An 18764-nucleotide genomic window follows, 5' to 3' on the forward strand; every position below is an offset into this window, starting at 1 on the left:
CTGTAATTGTCTCCTCGAGAGCAATTGAATGAAGTTATAAAAAGTACATGATTCTATTTACAGACATGTACTTCAATATCTCCACTGAAACCAATGCTAAAAGTATAAATGAAACACAAAATATGTGTATCTCAATGCTCTAACATTTGCAGAAAACCGTATTCCGAAATATGTAACCATTCACAGAATAAAAGGTGTGTTACATCTTGTGTAAATCATCATGTGTAGTTGGTTAAAATGTAGCTTCATACCACAAAACTAAAACAACACTTTTTGAGCATGAAGAAGCTGCAGAATTACAAGCAGGAATTGACTATGATACCTCATGAACTGCACAACAACAGAACTGAATACTGAGTGGTTATTTCAAATACAAGCCACTACAATGGTCAGGCAGATTGCACCTGTATAGGTAGTTGAACACATTATGTTTAGACACCCTTATTATGTCACCTTTGCTCTGAATCAGCAGGAAGCACATACTGTGATATTTGGAAATTTTTTTCAGGGGGTGCTACTGCAAAGTTGGCCAGATGTCCAGAAAATCAAGAAAGTGACAGAAGACAAGTGAGGATATTCTACTCTATGAGCTACAGAAGCTGCTTTTCTGGATAAATCCTGGAGCCCGACTATCCAATGGAGACAGAGAAATGAAGTGTTAAAAATAAAGTTGCATAGTGGCAAGTGTAATACAAGTGGATAGATAAAAAATCTACTCATCACATGTGGTGGTGGCATAAGAGTAGAAGGGAAAGGAATAGGGATGTAAGAAAAGGACTGGCAAGTTTAAGAAATGGAAAGAATTATGGAAAAGTTGCCCAGAACCCTTGGTCATGGGAGAGTTACAGGAGGGGATGATTTTTGTTGATGTAATGGACATTCTGTTAGTCTGGGAATATGTTTTGAGAAATATCTTAATAAATCAAAGTATGTAATATGAATATTTCCAGAAGCATATAGCACTTGTTCATCTTTGCTACTGTGAAACACATCTCTTCTAATGAACAAATGCCCATAACTCTTAAGACAGGCATTTTAGATCCCATAATAACTAGGCAATTTTTTTCTTGTGTTTGTCCATATTATCTCTTCCTAAAATATGGAAAGAAAACAACTTGCAGTAGAAGAGGTCCTCTGTCAGATGTATCAGAACAATTTTTGTTTATAACTTTTGACTATCTTCATTTCTTCATCAACTGTTCATGTGATATCAGTCCTATTGAGCACATTCCATGAGATGTGGACTCCTTTGACATAAGCTTTGAGCAGTCTCCATGAGTTGTGAGTGACAGCTGAGTGTTAATGGATCCAGGAGGTTTGACAAGTACATTCAGTGTACTGATAGGGGTAGCTAACAGACATATCCTTGATTTCTGTTACATTGTTTTTAATGTGATAGTAAGTCAAATATACATTGATGATCTAAAACATTAAGACCACTGGCTACATTGAATGGAGACGGGGGAGGGGGGGGGGGGGGTTAACTTGCATCAGACACAGTAAAAATTCACTACTGGCCATTAAAATTGCTACACCATGAAGATGACGTGCTACAGACGCGAAATTTAACCGACAAGAAGAAGGTGCTGTGATATGCAAATGATTAGCTTTTCAGAGCATTCACACAAGGTTGACGCCGGTGGCGACACCTACAACGTGCTGGCATGAGGAAAGTTTCCAGCTGATTTCTCATACACAAACAGCAGTTGACTGGCGTTGCCTGGTGAACATTGCTGTGATGCCTCATGTAAGGAGAAGAAATGGGTACCATCACGTTTCCGACTTTGATAATGGTCAGATTGTTGCCTATTGTGATTGCGGTTTATCATATCGTGACATTGCTGCTTGCATTGGTCGAGATCCAATGACTCTTAGCAGAATATGGAATCGATGGGTTTAGGAGGGTAATACGGAACGCTGTGCTGGATCCCAACGGCCTCATATCACTAGCAGTCGAGATGACAGGCATCTTATCTGCATGGCTGTAACTGATCGTACAGGCACGTCTCAATCCCTGAGTCAACAGATGGGGACATTTGCAAGACAACAACCATCTGCACAAACAGTTCGACGACGTTTGCTGCAGCATGGACAATCAGCTCGGAGACCATGACTGCGGTTACCCTTGACGCTGCATCACAGACATGAGCGCTTGCAATGGTGTACTCAATGACAAACCAGTGTGTACAAATGGCAAAACGTCATTTTTTCGGACGAATCCAGGTTCTGTTTACACCATCATGATGGTCGCATCTATGTTTGGTGACATCGTGGTGAACGCACATTGGAAGTGTTTATTCGTCATCGCCAAACTGGTGTATCACCTGGCGTGATGGTATGGGGTGCCCTTGGTTACACATCTCGGTCACCTCTTGTTCGCATTGACAGCACTTTGAACAGTGGATGTTACATTTCAGATGTGTTACGACCCGTGGCTGTAGCCTTCATTTGATCCCTGCAAAACCCTACATTTCAGCAGGATAATGCACGACTGCATGTTGCAGGTCCTGTACGAGCCTTTCTGGATACAGAAAATGTTCAATTGCTGCCCTAGCCAGCACATTCTCCAGGTCTCTCACCAATTGAAAATGTCTGGTCAATGGTGGCCGAGCAACTGGCTCGTCACAATGCGCCAGTCACTACTCTTGATGAACTGTGGTATCACATTGAGGCTGCATGGGCAGCTGTGCCTGTACACACCATCCAAGCTCTGTTTGACTCAATGCCCAGGCGTATCAAGGCCGTTATTATGGCCAGAGGTGGTGGTTCTGGGTACTGATTTCTCAGGAGCTATGCACCCAAATTGCATGAAAACGTAATCACATGTCAGTTCTAGTACAATACATTTGTCGACTGAATACCCGTTTATCATCTGCATTTCTTCTTGGTGTAGCAATTTTAATGGCCAGTAGTGTACATTATATAAAAAGAGAAACCAATTTTATAAAATTACTAAATATTACTCGACCCATCTTCAGTAGCTCTACTATGTGCTACTATTTTAAGCATCTATGGAAAGTGGTGGAAGGATGGTGAAACACAGATGGACTTGTGGAGGGGAGTGAGTACACAATATTTTGAATATAAACCCATGTCCAGAAACATAGTGTTTCCATTCTACAATGGTTTCAGTTCAATGTGTAATGTGTCCATGTCTGTTGAGGGAAAGAAAAGAGTCTCAGAGTTGCTTGTCGTAGAATGCAGGGGGGAAGACAGGATGATGTATATTGCATCAGATGGTCGCCATTCACAAAGGGTACACGCTTGGGTCCTCCTGATTTTCCCCAACGTGTTGCCTACTGCACACGGTTCCTGTAGCGCTGCATCAGAACACCCATGTTTCCATGTGGAGTTCTGTTCTCAGATGAATGTTTAAGTTCACCAGGGACTGTGTTCTGAATTCACAAAATAGCCATGCCTTGCCAGACAAAAGCTCTTGTCATAATTAATAAAATGTTCCAGGCTATTATGCCATGTCTGAAAGGTTTTCGCTTTAAAACCAGACATTTCATCCCTGCAGTAGCCACCAGAAAGATCGCGGAGGCGCACATCGGCACGGCGTGTCTCGGGCTGTAATTGCCACAGGTAAAGTCCCAGCCACCAGAGAGCACGCGATAATTTGGGCGTGCTCTGTGCCGGCGGAACAACAACAACTCAGGCAGCACGAGCCGTGCCCAGTCAGTTCACATCGGGCAGGTCTAGCAGACGGTTCACAGTCTACACTAGGTGAAGTACGACAGAAACGTAAATCGTGTTCCTACACAACTGGCGACGAGTAGTGTCGTTCTTTCACATGTTGCATCATTGTTCCGGTTTCGCAGCTTATCCACGGCATGGAGGATTTAGTGCAGGTTTTGGTTGAGCAGCAAACGGAGCTCATGGCAACAATGAAACAAGTGCTTCCGGCATTGTTCTCCACGCAGTCTGCTCCAGTGCCATTCCCTCCTCCCTTTCCCCCATATGACGAGATGGCGGAGGATTGGGACGCATATGAACATTGCCTTCGGCAGCATTTCCAGGCGTTTCATGTTGCCGATGCGGAGGTATGTCGTGCTCTTTTCTTGTCTTGGATATCTCCCTTGCTGTATCAAGTTTTGCGGCAGCTAGCGCCGTTGCAGGAACCCTCGTCCTTGTCTTTTGACGCATTGTGTTCATTGCTCTCTTCATATTATCGCCACTGTGCGCATGTTGTGGCGGCTAGGGTCCAGTTTTATCAGTGCAAGAAACAGCCCCATCAGTCTTACCAGGCGTGGGCCGCTACCCTGCACGGTCTTAGTCGCAAGTGTCATTTTGTCACGGAGCAGTCGCGAGAGTCATATGCCCACGTTATGGTGCGCGACATCATTGTCCATTCGGCCCCTGATCGGGAGGTCCGACAATGGGCCCTGCAGTTGGAAGACGCTTCCCTTGAGGAAGTCCTGTCCATTGTTCAATCGTATGAAGTCTCTCATGCTGCAGGTCAACAGTTGGAAGTGTGGTGCGACGTCGCAGCGGTTCAGGGCGGCGCACCCGCGTCCACTGCGTCCAGGGTGGACGACGTGCGAGTGGTGGAATCCGGCCGTTACAGCCGCTCCCGCATGGCGCGTAAACAGAGTTCTGACCACCGGCCCCTGTTACCGTCCTGTGCATCGTGCTATATACATCATGATCACTCAAGAGTGCCCCCAGCGTTGGGCCGTTTGTCGCAAATGTAATAAAAAAGGACACATTGCTAAAGTTTGCTGCTCAGCCTCAAAAGAATCAAAGGAAGCGGGTACAGAGGACACGGACGTTGACATTCAGGAAGTTTCATTGGGCCAGGCTCCCGACACATTGGCACACAAACTCTTTATCGAGGTGTTGGTTCGGTTGCGCCGATTACAACTGCAAGTAGATACAGCCGCGGCAGTTTCCTTGTTGAATGCACAAACTTACTCCGACCTTGGGTCGCCCCCATTGGCACCAGTTTACCGGCGTCTACGTGGTTATGGTAACCAGTCCATTCTCCTACTGGGTCAATTCACTACCAACGTCACTTACAAATCAGTCACTCGACCTCTTACTTTTATTGTTGTCAGTGATGCGAGTTCCGCTAATGCCTTTTAAGCTTTCGGTTTTTCTATCGCAGACATCATACAGTTGGTCTCCGAACACGTTCCCTATCAATCATTGTAATCTTTGATCTCTGACTTTTAAGGATATCTTTGAGGATGGCCTGGGGTGTGTTTCAGACTTTGAAGCTCACTTGACGTTGAAGGCATCGGCTCGCCCACGTTTTCTACGTGCAAGCCAGATCCCCTTGGCTCTCCGCCCTCAGGTAAAAGCAGAGCTAGACAGGTTGAGAGCACTCGGGGTCATTCTTACCATTTCTTCTAGTGAGTGGGCTTCACCCCTCGTTATTGTCAGGCAACCCTCGGGAAAATTACGTATTTGTGGCGATTTCAAGGCCACCATTAATTCCCAATTGGTGTTGGACACCTATCCCTTGCCTCGTTCTGATGAATTGTTCTCTGCCATGGGGGGAGGCCAATATTTTTCTAAAATCGATCTTTCAGAGGCTTATCATCAGATACCACTTGATGAGGACTCCAAATGGCTGGCGGTCGTCAACACCCTGTTTGGCCTTTACCAATATCAGTGGTTGGCCTTCGGAATATCCAGTGCCCTGGCAATATTTCAGTGTTATCTTGAGCACGTCACGTTGACAATCCTTCATTGTATTAATTACCTGGATGACATAATTGTCACAGGCTGCAGCACGAAGGAACACTTACACATACTTCGAACCCTCTTTCTCAAATTCAGGTCCGTGGGCCTGCGTTGCAACCTGCGTAATCGAACTTCTTCCAACCGTCCATTGAGTATGTGGGCTACACCATCTCTCGGCACGGCGTCCAGCCGCTAGGAAGTTTGGTCCAAGGTATCGTCGACCTTCCGCTGCCCGCTTCACTGAAGGAGATACAAGCTTTTTAGGCAAGATTGCCTATTACGACCGGTTCATTCCCAGGGCTTCCACCATAGCCCACCCCCTGTACTGCCTTCTGCGCAAGGGTGTTCCTTTTGATTGGTCGCCTGCATGCGAGCAAGCATTCACCTCGTTGAAGGGCCTCCTCACGTCAAGCACCTTGTTTGGCTACTTTAGACCCCAATAGGCCGTTGGTCCAGCTGACTCGGTTCTCCAGCAAGTAGTTCGCCTCGTTCAGCAGGGGTGGTCGTCCCGACCTCCAGGTCGGACCTCGGACCCTCTTTGTAGTTATTTTGTTCTACGAGACTGCCTCTCAGTCTTGGAAGGAGTTCTCCTTCTGACTACTGATGATACAGCTCCTCGCGTGGTTGTTCCTGCACGTTTGCGACGGGAGGTCCTCACATTATTAGATGAGGGGCACTGGGGTGTTTCCCGTACTAAAACCTTGGCTCGCAGACATGTGTACTGGCCCGGTATTGACAGATAAATTGAGTACTCGGTGGCCGCCTGTTTCCAGTGTGCGAGCCAACAGGGGTCTCCCAGGTCAGCGTTCTCTTCATGGCCGCCTGCAACCCAGGCATGGGAACGTGTTCACACAGATTTTGCGGGCCCGTTTCTCAATGGCTTTTGGCTCATTGTCGTTGATGCTTATTCCAGATTCCTGTATTTTAGTTTTAAACACTTAACCATGTCTAATATCCTTGTATATATTCTATACATGTAGGATTAGAAGCACTAAATAAATAGCATGGGACACCTGATTTCAGCAGCTAATGGCCACTGGAATGTCTCAGTTGCTTTGTACACATCTGCAGGTGTGCAGTGAAGAGAATACAATGAACAGAAACACAAGTTGTCATATGAAAGACGGCTTACTTATGCCTCTAATGATATCAAGGTATCATCTGAGTGTTTTCTAAAGAAGTTACAGAGACAAATGCATTTGCTTACAAGGTAAGCACATTATAACTTTTAATGTAATCACACCATTAAACAGGTTGAGTGATCAAATTGTTGCTTTTGATGAGATGCGTCAACTGAAATAATAATATGATCCATAACTCATAATTAAGATGAGAGAATCAATTTAATTGGAAACTGCTTAAGTTCAGCATAAATTTACATGAGGGTGATAGTATGGCAGTATTTGTTAGCATCAGATATTAGTAACTACACATATGGTATATATGGTAGGATTATTATTTTTATTAACCATTTTTATTGTTTAATATTAAATTTACATAGTTTTACCCATAGTTTTGATTTCGTTAAAGATACATAAATTCTGATTACAGAAATGAAAATCTGATGAAAATGATATACCATTTGTAATTTTAAACTAAGTAACAATTTTTGCCATTGAAAAGTCAAAGGGAGAATAATTAAACCCTAATTTACAAGCAAACTATGGTACTTACAAATTATTATAATATACATTTTTGGAATAGAATTTTAGTGCACCGCTAATGGTGCAATCAAAATTTCAGTTAAATATATGAAAAAAATGAAAATTTATGCTGGTGTTCACTTGAGGAACCTGTGTGTCATCATTGGATGCAGTTTTCAAGGGTGGTAGATGCTAAGAATTAGAGAATGCGTAGTTTTTGGAGAGGGTGACAGAGACTTTAAAAGGGCTGCTGTCAGGTTCCTTGTGGTCTGTCTGTCCATCACAGACTCATGGTGGTCCCACTGTCTTAGACTCATGGTCAGACTGTCTGATTTTTTAGGTCAGTCCATCTGGTTTTTGAGGCCTGTCAGTCAGTATCGTTCGTGGTTCAGCCACAACTAAGTACTTGAAAATATTTCACATCCCTTGTGGTCTCTGATGAATTTTGCGCAGTTTTTTTTACTATTTTCTGTCGCAGTTACAGGACTTAGAATTATTCATGCTCAGCTTGGACTCTGATAATTTTGCAGTGTGCCACAGCAGTTAGTAGAAACATTATTTGAAATCCACAACTACTTGACCTACATGACAACTAATCATTGTTTCGGTCTGAGTGATGATATTTTATGGTAATTTGTAGCTGAACCTCATTCTGGAGTTTTTCCAGCTAGTTTATTAGTTTATTAAATTTATGGTGCATTGTTATCCACAATTGGGGGCTCAAGTCATATCATTTATTGCTGCACAACAACATGTGTTGATCACAAGAGATAGTGACATGTGTTAATTGGACAATAAATTTGTTTTATGAAAACTGAAATCGCTTCTAGTTGAATTAATGATGTAAGAACCAGCACCTACATTTCAACCTCGCAGTTAGTGGAATTCTGATCATTTGTCAGTAACCATTCTGCAGTTTTATTGTAAATTAAAGTGATGGACTTAAGGTAAATAAATTAGTCTCTACACAAACAGAGGCAAAATTCAATTTTATTACCAAATTTTAATTTTTTCCCAGTAGCATTGCATGTTCTGCACCCACAAATCATGGTCTGTTAACTATGGGAATTTCACAATCTGGGCATAGGCACCTGGTGCTACATATCTCCAGAAACATATCAAGGAGTTGCTGAATACATGCCCTGCAGAATCATTGCTGTATTTTGTTACAAAGATTGACTTACACGCTATTAAACAGGTGATCACAATGTTTTGGCTTATCAGTGCATGATACATAACTGCAGGTTTCCAGAGGTCAAATCGGGCTGTGATGTAGGCATGGGTAGACAAGAATCTTACTGAATCAAAACATACATTGTCTGTGACTTACCTGCACATTTCCACTGTAAATGTAGACCATTCTATCTTTCACTTCATTCTTCATAAAAATAAAATCACCACGTTGATAGAAATCATATTTTACATGTTTTGCTAGGTTCCGGCAGAAAGAAACTGGGAGAACTTTAAACAAGTGGGCCTGAAACACAACAGCTCTACAAGTGACTAAGAAAGAAAAATAATAATATGAAGAAGAATTAATTGCTTTAAAAATATCCTTCCAAAAAAACATTAATTATTAATTTGACTGCAGAAAGATGTAGGTGCAATAAAATTTAGTGCCTAGAAATCTGAACAATGCATGCTTATTTAAGAAATGGAATGGAAATTCTTTTTCTGATAGATGAGCTATGAGCTCCAAATGAGCGTATTTCAGCTACTGGACATGTATGTTCAGCATAATCAAAATGTGGAACTTCAGGATCAAAATGGATGGCACTGTGGTAATTTGTAGTCTCATTCTGATTTACTGTCCAAGTATGAATTATCTCCATGGTCAATCTGTTTGAAAATGCAAAGAGATAGCTTCATCCAATTTGAAGAAATTGATTACTGTGGATACAAACTTATGACAAACTAGGTCATTCAGCTCAAAGCTATCTTGCCAGTCATAAGGGATTTAAAGAAAATGTCCTGCCCCATAGTGATCATGGTCTTTGGGTCTCACTTCTATGCATTTTTTATAATAGTTTATGTTGTGTCTTTGGTGTATGGTACAGCAAACTGAAGAGTAACACATTGGTGGGGCTCTAGCTGGGTTTCGCATAGTACAACAGATGACAGGGATATTGGAGGGTGTTTGGTAAACATTTATTCCCCATTATAATGCATGCTTTTTGATAAGCAGCCATCACACTGAACAGATGCTATGACTTTAAGTAAAATATTTGTATAATAAGTGCAATCTTGACCAAAAAGGTTCTGGACATCCTGTAAATGAGCAGACACTGCAACTCGTTTTGAAGAGAATGCAGGTTTGTAGATAAGAAAGTATGAGTAATATCCAAAGAAGACCTCATGCTAAAGAAATGTCACAGAAATAATAAAGAAATGAGTTACTGTATCTGCTATACTTTTTGCTATTCCTTTTTTTTAATATAGGTAACAACATATGCAATTGATATGTGGGAATTCTGCAAACTGAATGATCATCACTGGCAGTCAACCAAGGCCACACATGTAATCCTTGACAATTAGTCAGCTTAATAGCTCTGGCATGTTCAGTTGCCTCTTGCATGTATGCCACCAGCTGAAATAAAAGTGTGGTACATGAGACACGTGTCATGTTATTATACACCTTCCTTACGGTCTGCCTATTGTAGTACTATATTGGTGACCTCTAATGATGGTGTTCACACTTTGTGTCAACCGAAAAAAAATACAAGACCTATATGTATCGTGGAATAATAACACTGAACTTGAGCAGAGCTCAAATGCTGTTAATTTCCTTGGAATCTCAATTGATTCAAAATTATCCTGGGGTAGCCATGTAGAAAAAGTGGGAAGCAGCATTAGCAAAGGAATATTTGCTTTAAGGAAGCTGCATCTTTGTCTAAAGATGCCAGTACTTAAAGTGGTTTATTTTGCTTTAATACACAGTCACATTTCCTATGGTACAATACTGTGGGGACATCAAAACAAGGCAGCTAATGTCTTCAAACTACAAAAGAAGGCAATAAGACTGATATGTAGCTTGGCACCCAGAGCTCACTGTAGGCCAAGCTTTAAAAAATTACAGATTATGACCCTGCCATCAATATTTATACTACAGTGTGTAATGCATATTAAGGAAAAGTATCTGAGTTATCAACAGTATGCCATGCGACATAATTATAACACAAGAAACAAACAGGACCTAGTTTCTTTCCAATGTAACTATAAAAAACACAAAAGTGCTTCTTATACAAGTCCATAAAATTTTTTAATGCCATACCCCAACATATCAGAGATCTTCCAATTCAACAATTCAAAAAAAAAGGAAAAGAATTTCTTCTTGAGCTCAGCATTTATGAAACTGATGAATTTTTAAGGGAGGCAAAGAATATGGTATGACTACACTTTGTGATCAGTTTTTAGATGCTTCTATATATGAGTAATTGGCTAAATTTACTATGCAATATCAATTTGTACCAGAAGTTTCTGTGTTTTGTTTTTGTGTGAAGGTACCATAATTATTTGTGTAACATTTATATTGTGTAATATTTTTCTTGTTTTTGTAATTATTTGTGTAACATTTATACTATGTAATATTGACTTTTGTAATGCCTCAGATGATCTCTGAGGTCTCTACAGCAATAAAAATCAATCAATCAATCAATAATTTGAACATTTACTTCTATTGTGCAACTACAATGCTGCCACTGTGCATCCATTGTGTGTGCAATTCATGTTTTTGGAAAATGTTTCTCTTGCTTCGACATCAGGTGCTGTAGATAACATTCTTCATGTACCTGAATCAATTAAAAGTGACAGTGACACTCTTCTTGAACTGCTCTGATTGCGAGCAATGGTGCCAAACAATGGAGGGTGACGGAAAACCTACTCTGTGATCTCACAAGAGACTACATTTTGCTCACAAACTGGGCTATTTCCAAGCCATATCAATCCAACTGACTGGATTCATGTATGCTCACTTTTGACAATGTAACATCCATGTCATCCACAAATACAGTCTCTCTGGGCCTTATACTGCCAGCTGCATTTTCTTCCATTCCAACTACTGTACATCAGGTCATGCCATGTACAGACTCTAATTGCATCACTGTTATCCTCCTACAGATGTTGGCTGGCAACTTTCTGGGCAGAGGATACATCTCAAGCCCTCATCCTTTTGGCCAGATCTACAAAACCTGTGGTTCACCACTGTGGACAGCATTTTTGCTCTGAGTGATGTCATCAGTGACAATACAAAATTTGTCATTCTGTTTCATCAGTTGGAAAAATATATGGATATGGTAAGTCTTATCATCCTTGACTCCTCTTCAGACAATAAAGCAGCATTATTTTGCTCCCTGGAATAACAGTTTCATCATCTCACATATGGTGGAGATTTAAAGGAAATGATCCCATGCAACTATGACATTGGTGATGTAAATAAACTGATTTGCACCTCATGCCAGACCACACATTATGGGCTTTATGGGTCATCAAGCTCCCCCACAAGGGCAAGTGGTCATGGCCACTCATGAGCATGAGCCATTGGATACACAACTTAAACTTGCGGATAGAATGTTTTCCATTATTCAGCATTGACAATGCACAAATTACACAGACAACAGTGGTGGAAAGCTTTTACAACCACAGCACGAGCACAACTGCCCACTACTCTGCCACGGGCCGATCCAGTCTCGGCCAACTTCCACTGACTCTGACATCACCTTAATCAGCCGGAGCAATGGCCTTTGCATCTCCATAACAAACCCCCACCTCTCTGCCAACCATGCTGCACCCACATCTGCTTAGATCACCACCGTTATGCCATGCCTCTGCAGATCACCACCAACTGAGCTGTGCCTCCACCTACATAGAACACTGTGAACTGTGCTGCAGCTGCACAGGACCATTTCTGCTCACATTGTGCACAATTTGGTGAATCTACTCACAACTGTTGTTCTCCATGTGAGTTCCCAAACTTGATTCACAGTTTGCAGGAGGGACACCAAACCGTGCAGGATACGTAACTCATCTAGACGCCCAGGATGGTGACGGCCCCTTCAGCACCGCCCTCATCTCCACAACAGACTCTTTGTTTTTGACCACATCAGTCACCAACAATTCCTTGTTGATTTCAGATGAGAAGTCAGTACTCTTTGTCATTCTTGATACATGGCTATTCATCTGTTCAGCTTCCTGCAGCTAACAACTTGACAATCTGAGTCTATAGATATCAGACTTGCACATTGAACCTCAGACCCATCTTCACCTTAACATTTATAGTTGCTGACATCTGTGAACCAGTACCTGGCTTCCTCCATCACTTCCACTTGGTTTCCAACCTGACAGACGGCATCTTGACTCACACAACTAGTAGCCACTCTGCCATAGGTGTTGTCAGCCATGCTCCCTCAGTAGCTCAACACAATATCATGGCCAACTTTACACAGCAGTAGCCATCACTCTCAGCAACGTCTGATGGCCATCAGTTCTTCCAGGACTGCCTCCACACAACTGACTGTATTCAACAAGTACAACCAGCCCTACTTCAACAGTACACATGTTGAACTTCTACCTGCAACATGAGAATGATGCTATCCACCCCAGAATTCATGACGTTGAGATGGAACTCCATGCAGCATGACAGTATCTCAACATGCTGTGTCACTAGCATTCAACTGTCCCATCACGTTGTGATACTGGCTGAAAAATGGGGGAGGGGGGGGGGCTGGAAATTCAACACTGCCTATTATAAATGATGTAGCTGACAGTTGCACAGTTGTGTTTCATAGTTCTTTAGTTTCACTGTTCACAACCCCCCCCCCCCCCCCCCCAACCCAATAATACACAGTTATATGGCCAGCTAACTATTGGCAAAGTTTGATAAGCCTCATTAATAGGTTGCAGGCAAACATCACCATACGGCTACAATAGTTTTCTGTTGAATATCTATGAGCAGTAAAAACCTAACAACACAGTTCACAGTTCTTGCAGAATAATACGGCACATATTGAACAGACACTGTCATTGTTTTAACACATGGCCTATTTGTGTTACAGTTAATTCACACATAAGTTGATGCACTGTTTTTGACCTAACCAGCACAGGTTTCTTGTCTGAAAATTGGCCATGGACTGACTGCCTCGGGACCAAAATTTGGACCTGTATACATCATCATAGTAATAGGTACTGAAACTATACATTGTTTGATGTTTAATTTACAGAAATTATAATTAAAATGTAACTCCTTAAATTAACTGAATACATAAAAAAATTGGTTCTTTTTAACAGTTTCTTCTACCACAAGGGTTAAGCCAAATTATTTGTTTAAATGATGAAATTAACAAATATCATAACGCAAACAATACTTTTGACAAAACTGTTAATTACTTTGGAATTAATTAAGGTTCAAATGGCTCTGAGCACTATGCGACTTAACTTCTGAGGTCATCAGTCCCCTAGAACTTAGAACTACTTAAACCTAACTAACCTACGGACATCACACACACCCATCCCCGAGGCAGGATTCAAACCTGCGACCGTAGCGGTCACACGGTTCCAGACTGTAGCACCTAGAACCACTCGGCCACCCCGGCCAGCAATTAATTAAGGGCTGGCTTTGCTAACATGTTTTCGAATAGAGCCAAATGAATCCTTCAAGAATACTATTAGTTGTTCCTCCAAATGTTTATAATTGGTACAGAATTTATATTTGTTTATACGTCAACAATAGAATTTAAGTTACAAAACAATTACTGATTGCACCCTGTAACAAAAGATACTAACTCGGAATAGTCAAAATAAATTAGAAAATCAATTACATACATGAAACTAAGCACAAAATTAGATCTGGTGTTATATTCTTTAAAACTAAGGGCCAACCTTTCTCTTTTATGAAAATGCAATTATATTCACGTATGTTAATGACAATTAATTCTAAAATGAAAAAATGAGTTCTAATGAGTCAGATGGCAAAACAAGAGGGGAAGTAAAAATATCCCAGCTTGCTTCATCACACAGTGTCTTTGAGTGCTTATCAGCAAGTATGGTTTGTGCAGTGTGCCATTAAGAATGGAATGATCTGTAAGATCACCAGTATTCCCAGTACCCCCATTGCATCACAGAACACATTAGCTACCACCAGCTTTACTTCAAACTGCTAAACCAGCAGTAGATGGTCTCTTACATGCTGGCATTTGGTAACCCTTTGACAGTTTCTGGACTTCACACATCAATTTGGTCTCCAAACTAGATAGACCTGTCAGGATGAGTGGCAATTACAGAGTTCCCAATCTTGCATTGTCCTAGACAGCCACTCAGGTCTGAACATTTAGGACTACACCCATTATTTGGTGAATGCCTCTGTGTTCCGTGTCACTGCCGCAAGAAAGCATACCTGCATGTTCCAAAGAGCCGTGGATGATATTCACAATACAGCTGTTATAACACCTTTTGGCTGGATTGAGTTTATGCATGCTATATGGACTTGAGAGCACACAAACATGGCAATGCCTTATCAACAGCATTATCTTTGAACTTCCGTTCTGTTAAGCCTATCTAGATGATATCTTTATTCTCTCACCAGATGATGCCTCCCATTACACACATCTCAGACAAGCTCAGATGATCTCTGAGGTCTCTACAACAATAAAAATCCATCAATCAATCAGTTTTGGTGCCCTACCTCTTTCAGTGTCATTATTAATGAAGTGAAATGTCATTTCCAATGCAAAGAGGTCATCTTTCTTGACAACATTTCTGGCACCTGACCTACACCAAAGCATATAGAGACCACTCAACAACTGTCACCATAACAGGATTATCAGGAACTACGTCAGTTCTAAAGCATGATAAACTTTTATCACAAACACCCTCCATGGGCAGCTTCCATTCAGGCACCACTCACTCTAGTTCTCATCGGCAAGAACACTACTGGCAAATGCAAACTCACATGGACAGCTGAGATGCAGTCTGCCTTTGAACACATTAAAGACTGCCTCATCCAGTCCATCACTTTCACACGTCCCCTCCCCAATACTCAGCTGATAACAACTGCAGACTTGAGCAACTCCGTTGTCAGTGCCGTCCTGCAAAAAGAGGTAGGGGTGCTCAGCTGCCTCTTCATTTTTTATCATGCAAGCTCTTGCCCTCACAATGCAAGTAGTCAGCGTATTATTAGGACCTACTGGCACTTTACAAATCAGTATGATATTTCTGGCAAGAAATGGAAGGCCGTGGTCTGATCGTTATACGTGGATCACCATCCATTTGCTGATTGTATCCAAAACCTTCCAAAGGCCACTTGCCCCCAACGTTTCTGCCATTTTTATTTCTTTCCTCAGTTCACCATGGACATTTGTCATGTGAAGAGTCCGTAAAACATCATAGTGGACCTTTTCCGAAGCATCAATGCCGTGTTGTCCCACTTTGACTATGAATGATTTGCTACAGAACATCAACAAGACCAGCAGTTACAAGACTTGCTTCATTGACCCCTCTACAACCCTATGCATTGAACTTCAACATATTCTGGTTGCAACCCATCCAATTCTCTGTGATGTTTCACAATAGTGGCCACACCTCCTCATTCCCCAACCTTTTTGTCAAGTCATCTATGGTCAGTTACATAGCTTGGCATATCCCATTGTATGTCTGACTACACACCTGGTGATGGACAATTCTGTATGGCCAAAATGAAAGGAGGATTGCAAACTTTAGACTTGTGTGTGCATTCTGTGACAAAAGAGTAAAGTATCACATCACACTGTAATAATTCATGTTGAACGTTACTTAAGTTTCTTCTGCCTGGTCCATTGATGAATGAATGCAAAATTTTCATGCTTAACAAAATTTATTCACATTAATTGACATCCAAACTGCACACTCGTCATGTAAACAAAACACAGATAGACTTCAATGATCTCTGGTTTCCAAATGTAGCTTCAAAAACTGACTTTTTGCAGCACTGCTGCATTTCTTTACATAGAATTTTAACAGTAGCTTCCAAAATAGTCCATTTTCAAATTTGTACAATTTCAATGTTACGATTAAAATTTGCAAAATGTAAAGAAACTGATGTTACAGCCGAATGAGATATAAAATACATTATTTGAATAACAATCTTTTATAGTAATATCTTTAGTTTTCCATAAGAAAATCATTCTGAACTTTAATTACAATAATGTGTTTCATATTATTTTAGTTACATAATTAATTACAGTTTGGATTTAGTTCCTAATATTCAATGATATTACAAATCTTGTGCTTTATCCAACTGCATATAAGAAAGCTACCAATAAGGCCTAAAATTCTGAAATTGGAAAACTGTGAGATTTAAACAATTGGAGAGTTAATTAGGAATGTAATTACAAAGACTATTAATTTCAGAGGAAGACATAAAAAATACATTGCTTGGTAATAAATTTTAAGCTGATTCTCAAGACAAAGATGTTTTCTATTACTGGATTTTTAGATTACCATTTTGTTAATTAGAAGCATTGATTTTTCATGCTAACATCTCTGCAGTCTGTAGTTATTTACTGGTAAGGACTTATTACTTCAGTTTCTTGTTTAGTTACTTAATTTAGTATATATTATTTCAATTTCTTGTTTAGTTACTTAATTTAGTATATATACATAATATTATCCATGACAACAATCCACCGATAATTATGACAATGCACAATCTTCTAGAACATTCCATACACCTTTGATATGAATATCAAGTTTTTTTTACCGAATAGGACAGAATGATATCTAAAAGGATGCATTCAACATGTGCATGTTGACATCGTGGGACCCTTTCTCATCTCTCATGGCTATCGCGATATTCTGTCAGTGATTGATCACATCACACAATGGGTTGAATTAGTGCTGCTTAAGGATATAACAGCCAAGTCCATCACCAAAGCCTCCACTGATATGGGGATTTTGTGCATTGGCTGACCCATATCAATCACAGCTGACTAAGGTCAGCACTTTGAATCCACCCCCTTCCTTGAACTACGGAACATGGTCAGCACTTGATGATTTCAAACAACTGCATATGACCCACAGAGTAATGGTCTCATCAAGCAACATCATCACACATTAAAAGCAGCTCTCATGACCCCCAGAGGACTACATACTGAGTTGTTATTGTGGGTATGTCAGTAGTTTTTGTGGGACACAAAGACGACCTGGGAGCCTACATAGCTGAAATTCTGTATGGTGAAGTGCTCTCCCTGCTGGCGAACTTTGTGCTCTAATAATCTCCAATTACAAATGCAGATCTACCTAACCAGTCTCACATGTTAAGCAACACATTGCTCACCCCATGCCCCTTCCCTCTTCTCCCCCTATTGATTCCTAAAGGTTTCACTCACATGGATCTCAAACATTGCGAGTTCACCATAGATAGATGCTTGACTACACGCTACAACCAGCTTACAACTTCCATATTCAGGTCTCCACAAGATACTTCATAGGGATGACCATAACTTTGAGTTTTGTTGAATGTGAAACCCATATCAGCAGCCATTTATCATCTTAAGCCAGTAGCCATCTATCGTCTTAAGCCAGCGTGGACACTGCAATGTGCTCTCATTCATCAATATATTCACAATGGGTTAGAAGACATATGTGCCACCTGAACCAGCAATGAATCTGTCTCCCATTCAACCCCTCACATGACCTTACAGTCGTGCTTTGACCAACCAGACTGTATGCCAGTGTGGCTCTATGATTATTGTGTGCATTTTGTGTGATGTACATCACTGCCACTGGTAACTGCATGACTGGCAACAAAATATTTGCTGATCCCTGGACAGTCACTCAGCCTCCACATCACCTCAATGCCTCCACATGTCAGGCACCTCCCCTCTCTCACAGTGCTCCACACTACAGCAGAAGGTTGGGGAGTGGGGCCTCTGTGAGAACACTGTCACTCCAAAGATCCATTGCTGCTGGTTGTCAGAGACCACACACACAATATTTGACAGTTGGCTCAATGGCTCTGGTGTGTTAGGTTGTAACTTGCCCATACACCTTGATCCAAAATAAAAGTATGACAATGAAAATAAACATTTTTGACAATATAATGTAACTGGGCACATAAAAAATCTACTCACCAAGTGGCAGCAGGGGAACACACAAATAAAAAAAGGTTTTATGTATGCACACTTTTGGAGACAGAGGGGTGAAGGAAAAGAACTGGAGGGGTTTAGGAAAAGGCGTAGAATTTGGAAGAGTTACCCAGAACCCAAGGTCAGAGGAGACTTACCAGACATGATGAGAAGGAAAGACTGATTGTTGGAGACTGCACCAGATAAGATCTGAAAACCTGAGAGCTTAAAGATTGAAGAGACAGAGATTACTGCTAAAACATTGGGCACAAGTTAATGACAGTGAAAAGCTAAGTGTGATGTATGTAATAGAGATGGGATGGTGACTGCAAGAAATAAA

The 18764-nt window shown here is 41.1% G+C and overlaps 1 protein-coding gene across 1 annotated transcript in view; it reads right to left on the bottom strand.

Moving 5' to 3' along the window:
* LOC126188365 (cyclic nucleotide-gated cation channel beta-3-like) overlaps positions 1-18764 on the bottom strand; it is a 318171-nt gene that overhangs the window by 90114 nt on the left and 209293 nt on the right. Inside the window, exon 6 of the mRNA XM_049929963.1 lies at positions 8662-8808. Within this exon, the coding sequence (XP_049785920.1) occupies positions 8662-8808 (147 nt within the window). The remainder of the gene's footprint in view (positions 1-8661; positions 8809-18764) is intronic.

Source organism: Schistocerca cancellata, chromosome 5 (genome assembly GCF_023864275.1).
Source record: "Schistocerca cancellata isolate TAMUIC-IGC-003103 chromosome 5, iqSchCanc2.1, whole genome shotgun sequence".
Taxonomy (NCBI): Eukaryota; Metazoa; Arthropoda; class Insecta; order Orthoptera; family Acrididae; genus Schistocerca; species Schistocerca cancellata.